Raw genomic sequence first — 12,293 nt, forward strand, 5'->3', positions numbered from 1 at the left:
TTCCAAAAATAACTTCCGGTTCCTCAAAAAATCCCAATTCCACTTCTTCTTCGTCTTCTTTCTTGTAAGTAGACTTTCAAGCTTGTTTCTTCTTCAATATTAGCCTCCTAAATTTTTTAAGTTATCGCACCAATTTTTTACTTGGTCTGCTAATACTTCTTCGTCCATTTGGTGACTTATCTCGTGCTATTCGTACTATCCTATCCTCTGCCATTCTACTAATGTGTTCGTTCCACTCCTGTTTTTCGTTTTGTCACCCATCCATTTATGTCTTCTACATTGCATGATCTTCTTATGTTTTTGCTCGTCTCCCTATCCAATACACTTTTCCCTGATATTGGTCGTAGTATTTTCATCTCTGTTGTTTCTAGTAGTCGTCTCGTTTTGGATGTGTCAGGTCTTGTCTCCGCCGTGTATGTCAATATAGGTCTAATTGCTGCTTTATAGATTCTTGCTTTTGTGTCTTGTGTAAGGTGTTTGTTCTTCCAGATTGTGTCATTAAGAGATCCCGCCGCGTTACTTGCTTTTAAGCTTTGTTGTCGTACTTCCTCTTCAACATCTCCGTAACTGGTAATATTTATTCCCAGAGATCTAAACCTTGCTTCCTGCTTTATTATTTTCCCATCAATTTCGATTTTACATCGTAGTGGGTATTTAGATGTTGTCATGCATTTGGTTTTTCTGCTCATATTATCATATTGTATTTCTTGGCTGTTGTATTGAAGATGTGTGTTAATCTTTATAGATCGTCTTCTGTCTCGGCAATTAATGCGGCGTCGTCTGCATAACATAATATTTGGATTTCTTTGTTCCCCATTCTGGAACCCTGACCTTTACGTACTGCTTCTATTATTTCGTCCATGACTACAATAAAGAGCAGCGGGCTTAACGAGTCACCTTGTCTGACTCCGCTTTGTTCTGGTATAAACTGCGTTTGTTTTCCATTTATCTTTGCCCGTATTCGATTATGAAAGTAGAGTTTTCGATGGTTTGTATAATATTGATTGGTATGATTCTTCTATACAGAAGAATTCCACTTATTTCCGAAAATTCACTTCCACTTCCACCCTCTCCAAAAGTTATAGAAAAGTAACGCTACAACGCTCTCTCGCTCTTAGCATTTTTCACCGTTTATACCCAAAAAGTTTAGTTCTCATTCTCTCTCGCTTACATATTAAAAGAGCAAAGTAGTTTAATCAAGTTATAAATGTTTTATGTTCAATATAATAATAAATCAGTACAGTAATAAAAAATCAGTGCAGTGTATAATTTCACCCCCACAAGAAAAGGAAACAGAACGAGTCACCTACATACTCAAATCCTGTAAGCTGCAAGTGTCTACAATACTGTAAAATTCGACAAGTCTTCGCAAGGGATTTATAGACTAAGAGCCGCAATAGGTGAAAATTCTTAATCATTTTAGGCACGACGGGACCCTATAACTTAAATAGTAGAACCTAAAAGAAAACGTTTGAGCACTGTGCCGTCATTTTTCAGTGGCATATGCGTCTACAGTGGCGCATCAAACTTTCCACTTATGGACGGGATACATAAATTAAAAAATACCCTCCCTCATTACCAGATTTTAATTTTTTTCATTTTTTTAAGTTTTATGTGATTAAGATATAAGATTCATCGTAATTTTAACCCACCACCCCCTTCTTCCTGCCCCCACCATCAAAAACTTTATTTTTCGATTTTATTTTTTTTTTTTGGTGGGATGCAATCAATTTTAAAATTTCAAAAAATTTACACGCATAGCTAAGGCTTTTATAAAACACTTCTATTTTTTATAGACCTGTAGGTTGAATGTACATAACCTCAAAAAAATTTAAAAATTTTTTTTTGAAAAAAACTATATAACTTTTTTTTGGGGATAGCTGCAGATCTAATTTTTTCTTAGTCTTGTGTATTTTATCAAACACTATATTTCTAATTTTTTTCAGATTTTTCTGTAACGTTAGTCACCTTCAAAAATCCAAAAAACTGTTTTTTAAGGGGGTTTTGGGGGGTTTGAACGTGTTTTTCTGATTTTTAAATATTCTAAAGAACTCAGTTACTTCAAGTTACTTATAGCCTATAAAAACAAAATTGATTTGATATATTATGAAGTCTATAAAATAGGGAAAATCCCCCAAAACCCCCCAAAAAACAGTTTTTCGGATTTTTGAAGGTGGGGAGACTTACGGAAAAATCTGAAAAAAATTAAAAATATAGTGTTTGATAAAGCACACAAGATTAAGAAAAAATTAGACCTGCAGCTATTCCTCAAAAAAAGTTATATGCTTTTTTGAAAAAAAAATCCCTTTTAATTTTTTGAGGTTATGTACACTCTACCTATGGGTCTATAAAAAATAGGCATATTTTATAAAAGCCTCAGCTATACGTGTGAATTTTTTGAAATTTTAAAATTTATTGTATCCCACCAAAAAAAAAATAAAAACGAAAAATGAAGTTTTTGATGGTGGGGGCAGGGGGAAGGGGGTGGTGGGATCAAGATGATCAAGTGGATCAAGATGAATCCTATGTGTTAATCACATAGAACTTAAAAAAATTAAAAAAATTAATTCTGTTAGTAAGTTCTGTTAACTTTTAATTTATTTATCCCGTCCATAAGTGGAAAGTTTGATGCGCCACTGTCGACACATGTGCCACTGAAAAGTAACGGCACAGTTTTCAAACGTTTTCTTTTAGGTTCTACTATTTAAGTTATAGGGTCCCATCGTGCCTAAAATGATTAAGAAATTTCACCTATAGCGGCTCTTAGTCTATTACGCTCAACGAGGAAATTTGTGACATAACACCCGCTTTTCCTCCTTCATTTAATGTATCCGATTGTTTAATTTTTTATTTTAATATGCTCTTGATTATGCCCTTCCCTTTACATAATCTTGTAAATAGAGAGTGGGCCAAAGAAAACAGTCCACCTCGATATTTGGCAGTATTTATTGGATTTTGGAGATACATTTGGGACACATTTTTACGGTACATACATCTGTCACTTGTCAACCCCCTCTCTTCCATTTCTACCACTCCTTATTTTTAAATAGGCAATAGGGGTCGTGTACCTCATTTGAAAGTTTATTCAATTCTCTATTCAGTAATAATAACATTGACATAATTATTTATACAGGTTGTCCAAGAAAAATTATTTTGAATTAAATTAATTGACACAAAAGAAGAATGTATGCAAGTTATTTAACTCAAAGACAGAAAACAGAGATAATGTTTATTTGACAAATAAATATTGTTTTTCGCTTAAATTCAGTATTCAACTACCAAGAGGCAGATGGGTGGCAGCTGATGCAGATGTTTATTTATCAAAAAACATTTTTTTCTGTTTTGTGACAGCAGTAGAATGTATTTTGAAATAAATAAATTACATACATTCTTCTTTCTATTTCAATAAATTAAATAAAATATTTTTTTCTTGGACACCCTCTATAAATAATTATGTTAATGTTTATATTACTGAATAGAGAATTAAATAACCTTTTAAATGAACTAGCACACGACACCTATTCTCTATTTAAAAATAAGGGGCGGGGTAGTGGAAGGGAGGGGGTTGACAAATGTATGTACCGTAAAAATGTGTCCACCTTAGATCAAAAATCGACCTGTTTCGGTATTTCCTTAAAACCCAATAAATACTGCCAAATATCGAGGTTCAAATCACTCTGTATTTACCCTTCTTTCGATTTTTCAATGTATTTGCTGGTTTTAACGCCATGCGTTGTCCCTCTGTACTAACCTTCTGTAGGTAGTCAATAGGTGTATCATTTTCTATGTAATTGTCTTGTAAAGTCGGTTCGCTAAACTCAGACACAACTGGCTAGTGATTTTAGTAAGTAATTTTGCCAATTTGGGAAAATTTGCAAAAAAATAGTTACTAAATAGTTAATAATTACTAAATAGTTAGTATTTTGGAAATTTGGAAATTTTGGAAAAATTGGCCAAAAACAAAAAAAATTACCAACTAAAATCACTAGCCAGTTGTGTCTGAGTTTAGCGAACAGACTATATCATCAGTTTCTATGATGTGTAGTATATTTCTTTCGTTATAATTTGTGGAATATATACTTTGTTGAATCATTCTGTGTTAATCAAAACGGCAACTGATATATTTCGAGCTGCAATGTATGGTTCAATGTGGTCAATGTTTCAAATGATGGTTCAATGTGGTCGCCATCATACAAAGATAGGAATCGTTAGCAGAAATACAAAATAGCCTTCTTATTTGAAATATAAAGGCCTTCTTATTTGAAAAAAATTATTTAATAAATAAAACAAAACAATATGCAAAAATACTTATATTCCTAATACATAAAACATTTACTAATTCACTATTATTTGATAAAATTGATTTTAATTAATTTTTTCAAAATTTAGCCATAAACCTCCAATAGGGTGTTTCAAAATATAAAATGGATCGTATTTCAGAGGCAGTTGGGTCTTACTATTCAACGTTACTTTGAAATTTTTAATTAAATACGCAATTCCTAGTTTGATTTGAGTTTGTGCGAATCGTTGTCCTAAAAATAAAATAATATATTAATATGCATATAATTATGAAAAACATATCGACAAGTGAATAGAAAAATATACACTGATCGGCACGATAAACGGGCATCCCACAAAATGGGTCATTTCCGTATGATGTCTCGAATTTCCTAAACCCGTTGACCGATTTAAGTGATTTTTTAAATATGTTATCCTATTCTTTAACAATATCGCTGTAATAATATTGTTGCTAAACTGGTAAATTTTCATTGTATACCGGGTGCATCAATCAAACTGTGTTTTTTTCTCAAAGTTCGCAACACCCTGTAGAATATTTTAGCATTTATAAAATACTGAAATTAAAACCCAACTATAGCCTCAGGTTTTCTTAAAATTCTGTTTTTTGATTCATTCGCTTGGATAATAAAAAAGTTAGGTACTTTAATAACTAGCCATGTTCTTCATAAATACAGAGTGTTTCTAAATAAGTGCGACAAACTTTAAGGGGTAATCCTGCATGAAAAAATAATGACCGTTTGCTTTATAAACATATGTCCGCAAATGTTTCGTTTCCGAGATACGGGATGTTAAATTTTTTCTTACAAACCTACGATTTATTTATTGCTCTAAAACCGGTTGAGATATGGGTGGTTCGCCAAAATAAGCGGCATATTGTGTAACTCGCTTTTTTTTTAAGTCCTTTACATACTGTGTTTCAAATTGTGTTGCCAAAGGTAAGTTATGCAATAGATGAATGTACGCCACTTAACATTAATTAAAAGAATAGTATTTTTACTAGCATTCTATGCAATTTTAATGTCAAAATATCAACTCCGAGGCTGTAACTCACCTTGATTTTTGATCTGTTTTATGGTATTACACACTGAAAAGTTACAAAAGTGCAGATTATTTTATCAATTATTAATTAAAAACCCAATGTAATTTAAAACTGTCAAATTAATCATTTTCATTTTTAAAATTATACATAAAAATCTACTACTAAAAACTAACCAACTTTGTGCATCAACACCGAGGCCTCATGAAAATATATGAAAATTTAGGCCAAACTGCACCTATACTGTATGGCAGGCAGCTTGACAAGAGAGGACCGCTTCAGTCTATCCCAAATTGTGGAAGAAAGTGGACGAATATAATATCGTTAAGCGATAGAAAAATTTTCAAGGTGTCTTACGCTAAGCGTATGTTTTTATACAGTCAACACCGAAGCCTTCGTAAAAGCTTAATTTTACTAATTTTTTAATATGTTTTTCTTCTAAGTATGCGCTATAAAGTTTTTTTGACACACGATGAATAAGGCAGAATTATTTTTAATATTTTGTAGAAAGTAGAATTAAAAATGTATGAAATCATCAACACCGAAGCAATCAACTCCGAAGCCTAGTCGTTCCCCGGAGTTGACGAACGTGCCTCGGAGTTGTTTAAAGTGTGTGAATAGTCATTCTTAAACTAAAAAAATACAACTTAAATTTAGTCTGATATAGGAAAAGGGTTACTGGGTAAGCTGTCAAGATGTTTCGGTCGGTTTGGTAATTATCTTCTTTTTATAGAAAATGGCTCGTATACACTGGAGTACGACGGAAAAATGAAGTCGAAACCCCCAAAATCGTTAAATAAAGATTTTATTAAAGAAAATAATTTTTTATGCAGCTAGGCTTATTTCTGTAAGAATATACCATTTTGGGTAGTCTTCTCTAATGTTGATAAAAGAGACATCTGCTGTCTATGTAGGCACATTATGTGAAAACATGGAGCTCATGTGTGGAAGCGGATAACAAATAATTATGTTGACATGGAGAAAATGGAGAAAAGACAGAAGAATGTGTAGAAAGGAAATGCCAAGATTGTGCTCAAAAGCAGATCAGATTTTTGAAGTTTAACGGAAAAAGCACGGCTAAATATTGGAAAGTTTTGTCAACACGAAGGCCGGTCTAAATCAACTCCGACGCAATTGATATTTTACCTATTTTTCATGCTTTTCTGTAGGACTTTATATAAAAATGGAAGTGTTTTGTATAGTTTTATTACATACCAGTTTTTATTTAATTGTTACGATCATAAATTTCAATTAACAGAGAACTACGTCAACACCGTGGACACTTGTCAACTCCGTAGTCACAACATTTCCGTTTTTCGGAAAATATTTAAAAATGATCTCTGCTGGTATCATGGCTAAGTTGATTAGCTCACTTTATAAAAAATATTTAAAAATGAACTAATTCTAAATCATGTTTTAAATTAAATTTTTCTACCTCGAAATTGCCGTCTATTTTGGCGAATCACCCATATGCAATTGCAGTTTGGTAGGTTTTAAGAGTTTGTTTTTGACATACAATTAAGAATTTTAAATTAACCATTTGGCGTGCATACGGGTAATATGACCCGTATGCACGTATGCCGTATTCACGTATGCACGCCAATGGTGAATATAAAATTCTTAATTGTTTGTCAAAAAATACGCAATAACTCTTTCTTAAAACCCACCAAATTTCATTTGCATATCTCAACCGGTTTTAGAGCAATAAACAAATCGTCAGTTTGTAAGAAAATACAATATGCAGTCACTTTCAGTCCATTCGTCTAGGTAAAAATTCCAACGAAAATTGGTTCCGTGTACTCACAATAAAAGTAACCTGAGAAAATGAAAGAAAACATGTTTCATTTCAGTTGAGATGATCAATCATCCCCTTACGTACGTTTCGCTTTCTTCAGAGATCTTCAGAAGGGCTAAATGATCTGCTCTGAGCAGATTAGTATTTGATTTGAGTATTTGATCATTAGCACTGCCTTATACATGATAGGATTAAATGTATACAAACATTTTTCCGATTTAGAACCAAGTAAATACTTGTGCAACCAAAAACTAAATATCTAACCAGCGAATCTCTAGATATAACTGGGAATATAGTGGTAGGGGAGCCCAAGAGGGGATTTTTGCAGTTACTCGAGCGCGTCAGATTATCATATGGGGAGAAACCTGGTACCCTGTAGATGTACCTCTACCATATATTGGCTCTTAACACAGGGAGTTCGTTAAGGGGGGCCCGAAAAAAAATCTATCCTTAAAAATACTCGAAATTGTCAGATTAAAATAAGGTAAGTTAAGTACATGCAAAAGAGTGTATATTTAAAAAATCTGACGATTTGAGCGGGGCGTAAGGAAATGGGCTAGTTAAAAATTTTCACAAAAAAAGCGAATAAGTCGCGAAATGAACATTAGATCGGAAAACTAAAAAAATACGTGTTCAAAATTTTTCAAAAATCTATCGAATGATACCAAACATGGTCCCCCAGAGAGAGGGGTGGGGGGTAAATTTAGAATTTAATTACAAATCCCGCGATATTTCGCAAAATAAACATTAGATCGAAAAACTGCAAAATACACTCAATCAATCTTTTTGAGAAATCTATTGAATGGTACCAAACACGACCCTCCACGGAGGTGGGGTGGGGGGTTACATAGGAACCCCAAATTTTTATTACAGATTTGGATTCTTTACGTACAAATAAGCAACTTTTATTCAAAACATTTTTTCCAATTATGGATAGATGACGCTATAATTGGAAAAAACGATTGTGGAAAATGGAAAATAAATTAAAAAGTGGCAAGCGCCCACTAAAATGGAAAACTTTACTTAACTTTTTTTGGTTTTATGACCTACTTTTCACAACCCAATAGTTCCCCAAAGCGCTCGAGTGACTGCACATTTAGCATACTTTGCTCCCCTACTATAGCTCTGGACATATAGAAAAGGTTGAGTCGTATATTATACTTAGGACGAAAAATCGAAATGTCATAGCTTAACTTAAAGGCTAATTTAAATAGAAGATGTTCTTTTGCATAGTCAATTACAAACAGCATTTAAATCAAACTTAAGAAATATTGTAAGGTAAGGGACTTTAAGCAACAGCGTAGCCCACAAACTTCAAGTGACTCAGAGACCTATGTAACGGAGAATGCTCATCATTAAGCTCAGTGATCGCAAATCCAATCAAGAGATAAGTAGACGATCAAGACTAACATATATGATCCAGAATATTTCCATATTAAAATGGAACTGGGGAGGACACATAGAAAGAATGAAAAATAATGGTGACCATGACCAGTAAGAATTACGCGAAGACCAGTAAGACCAGTCAACTGAATGGCTGGCCACGAATGGAGCAAACAGATATGACTGGACACACCTAAGGGAGGCTTACATCCGACCATTGATGGAGTAGCTGTTTCTGCTGTTCTGTATACTTAATTAACCTTACCTAAACAAGCACGGGGTCCATCTCCGAAGGGAAAATAGGTATACCTCTTAACCTGATTGTCTAAAAACCGTTCCGGTTTATATTTGTCCGGGTCCTCGAAATATTTTGGGTCCATTTGCACAGCAAGCAATGGCACCATAACAACATCTCCCACTTTCATGTTAACTGTAAGAGGCTTATAATCAGAATTTGTTGGGGTATACGTGTAATCCTCAGTGCACACCTTGCTTAGCATGTATACCACAGAATTTACTCTTAGAGATTCTAAAAAAAAATTAAATATGTAAAACGAATAATATTAGATTAGAAATGTAGATGTCAGATTTCGCAAATATTTTAATACACTTACACTCAAAAAAATTTAGTTCGTAATATTGACTAACAGTGATTATTGAATAGTATTTCGTTGTAACAACAATTTAATTTTTTGTTTCAACGAACTTTTAGATATTGATCAATATATTTGGTGATTGTCACAATGATTGAATAATAATTGTGAAAATAACTAGAGTACATTAATCAATAACACTCAATTTATTCAGACAATAAGTTAGTTTCGTATATTTAATAAATAATGGTAATTCTGGCAGCAAAACATTTTCTTGATTTCGTAGATGATAAGTAATTACTTTGGTTTATCGTGACAACGTACAGATTTCATTTGAACAATGTACAAATGTTGTTAATATAGAGTAATATTTGATTATTCCATAGATGTAAACTGATTGTTGTGACAACGAACGCATTAATCAATCTACTACTGCATTTAATAACCACAATCAATGCGTTCATGGTAACAATAAACGAAGTTGTTGAAACAATAAATGTTTTGCTTGACCATTTGAAATGTAACGGCTTTTCCTTATCGTTCTTTGTTAAACAATGCTGTTACCTCTGCCGAAGTGCCAAATAATTTCATTTCGTTTACAAGTGTATTCCGTACTTGAAGGAAGTTTTCGTGTGTCTACTATCGTATTCATTTTTTTAATCCAGAGAAAACTAATTAGTATTTTTGAAAAGTTTAAACGCAGAATAAAATATTACAGTATTATCGAGGGTCTGAAGTCCCTGAGAAATTCTATAATGATTATTTTATTAAGTGACAGGGGCGAAAATGAGAAAATTTAGTATGATTTTTATTTCAAATATACCATTCAAAAGAAACTTTTTGTTTATTCTAAGGGACTTTCAGCCCTCGGTAATAATGCAATCTTTTATTCTGCGTTTAAATTTTTCAAAAATATTTATTAGTTTTCTCAGGATTCCAAAAAAAATGAATGTGTTTAAAAATAATTCGATCGAAATTTTGCACCTGCGCTCTCCAAAAGGATTAAAGTGTTACACATTTTTGGAATCACTATTTCAAACGCTTTTAAATGAGCTGTCATATGATGTACTTTCCTATTTAAAAAAAACCAAAGTTGTGGCTGTCACCTGAAGAGGGATCGCGTAAAGTTCGAAACATTGATGCTATAATATACTATGGCTAGTTTAAAAATCGATCTGTCCGAGCGTTTTGCTTATGTGCTAAAAATAAATAAGTTAATAAGGGGACAACACTTTTTCCAGCGCACTGTAGAAGTGAAATCATATGAGAAATCACACAGTGTAAAGTCCATTAGGTTTAGGACAAAAAAGGGGGATTTGCAAAATTATTATTAATCAATTAATATCATACATTGAGCTAATGCAGAAGTTCTCAATCTATGGTACATCTACTACTGGTGGTACATATCACTATTGGAGGTGATACACAAAACACAGAAAAAATTAAAATAATAGTACTTAGTAAGTATTGATAACACAATTTAAAAATAGAGGTGGTACCAAAAATAATAAAAATAACTGTAGGTGGTACATCACTCAAACAGGTTGAGAACCACTGAGCTATTGCATTCAGTAATTATTATCAATATACGTTCATAGTAGGGATGAATAGAATTGCTTGTAAGAATAACCGTATTTATTGTGGGAATGAACGGAATTAATTGTAAGAATAAATACGTTAGGGGAAATAACACTGTTATTGACACAACGAATAGTTTTCGTCGGTCAATTAACGACGTTGTTGTTTCAATGAATAATGTTCGTTAGCTCAGTGAACAGTGTTCGTAATATTAATAAATGGATGTTCATCCATTCAATAAACGTAATACGTTGGATCAACTAACGAACATAATTAATTGATGAGCATCGCTTTGTTGTTCCAATAAAACCAAGAATTGGACAAATTTTAAGTATTGCTTTTGTTGTCTGAATTAACATTTTTATAAACATTACGTACCTTTTTCGTTGAGTCTACAATTTTTCTTAAAGTATAAAAAGATATCTAAGAGACACATTAATATTCAGCTGCTATTGTTCGAGGTGTAAAATTCCATAAACAAGGGATCTACCTGTTTTGTGAGATTATCCCTTGTTTATATCATTTCGCACCTCCATACAGTAGATAAGAGATTGTTTTATTCTATATCTGACTTTGCCATTGCTTTCTTACTCCTACTCAAATTTTAAGCTCATTATGTTAACACATTCTTTAAAAAGAGAGAAACTCAACTTATTACCTACAAAAGTGGACAACATCAATCCCAAATATACTACTTCATGATAAGGAAAGAAGACATACGTGAATGCAAGGACTGCAAGGTAATAGTTAGTGAGACAGTCATCCAACAACATAAGCTGCTTGTTCTGGACATCGAAGTAAAAAAGCGAAACTAAACGAAAATATCGGAGAGGACCACAAAAAATCAAGTGGTGGCTGCTGAAAGATGAGAAAGAAGGACTATTCAGGAGAAGAATAGTAGAAAAAATATGTTGGAACATGAAAGGAAGCCCTAATACATTTTGGAGAAAAATGGCCAGTAGTATTAGAAAGACTGCTATTGAAATACTTGGGAAAACGTCAGGAAAAAAGTTTGAGGATAAAGAGACTTGGTGGTGGTCAAACGAAGTACAAGGAAAAATAAAAGAGAAGAAAAAATTATATAAAAAGAGGCAAGAAACCAGATCCGACACAGAACTTCAAAACTATATGGTGGCGAAAAAGGAAGCGAAAGTAGCAGTGGCCAAAGCAGAAGCGTATTCAAGCCTATACGACCAACTTGATACCAGGGAAAGCGAAACGACGATATATAAAATAGCCAAACAGAGAGCAAAGAAAGAAAAAGATTTTAATCAGATTAGCTGTATCCGAGATGAAAATAATAAAATACTAGTTCACGAAAGGGATGTCAAAAAGGGATGGAGAAAGTACTTCGACAGCTTATTAAATGAAGAATTTTACAGACAGCCTGTAGAGTCAACGGAGACAGTAGCAGCAATGGTCACCAAAATAACCAACGAGGAAGTGGCTCAAGCGCTTCAAAAAATAAAGAAAGGAAAAGCGGTAGGACCAGATGATATTCTTGGGGAAGTATGGAGAGCATTGGGAGAGACAGGAACAAGGTGGCTAGCAGGTCTATTTAATAGAATTATGGAAGTCGGACAAATGCCAGACGAATGGAGAAGCAGTA

At 33.1% G+C, this 12,293-nt stretch overlaps 1 protein-coding gene across 1 annotated transcript in view; it reads right to left on the reverse strand.

Moving 5' to 3' along the window:
- LOC126886335 (cytochrome P450 6a2-like) overlaps positions 1–12,293 on the reverse strand; it is a 54,439-nt gene that overhangs the window by 27,876 nt on the left and 14,270 nt on the right. The window contains exons 6-7 of the mRNA XM_050653206.1: positions 8,779–9,042; positions 4,369–4,532 (exon numbers count right to left, since the gene is read on the reverse strand). Of these exons, the coding sequence (XP_050509163.1) occupies positions 4,369–4,532; positions 8,779–9,042 (428 nt within the window). The remainder of the gene's footprint in view (positions 1–4,368; positions 4,533–8,778; positions 9,043–12,293) is intronic.

The sequence above is a fragment of the Diabrotica virgifera genome, chromosome 6 (genome assembly GCF_917563875.1).
Source record: "Diabrotica virgifera virgifera chromosome 6, PGI_DIABVI_V3a".
NCBI lineage: Eukaryota > Metazoa > Arthropoda > Insecta > Coleoptera > Chrysomelidae > Diabrotica > Diabrotica virgifera.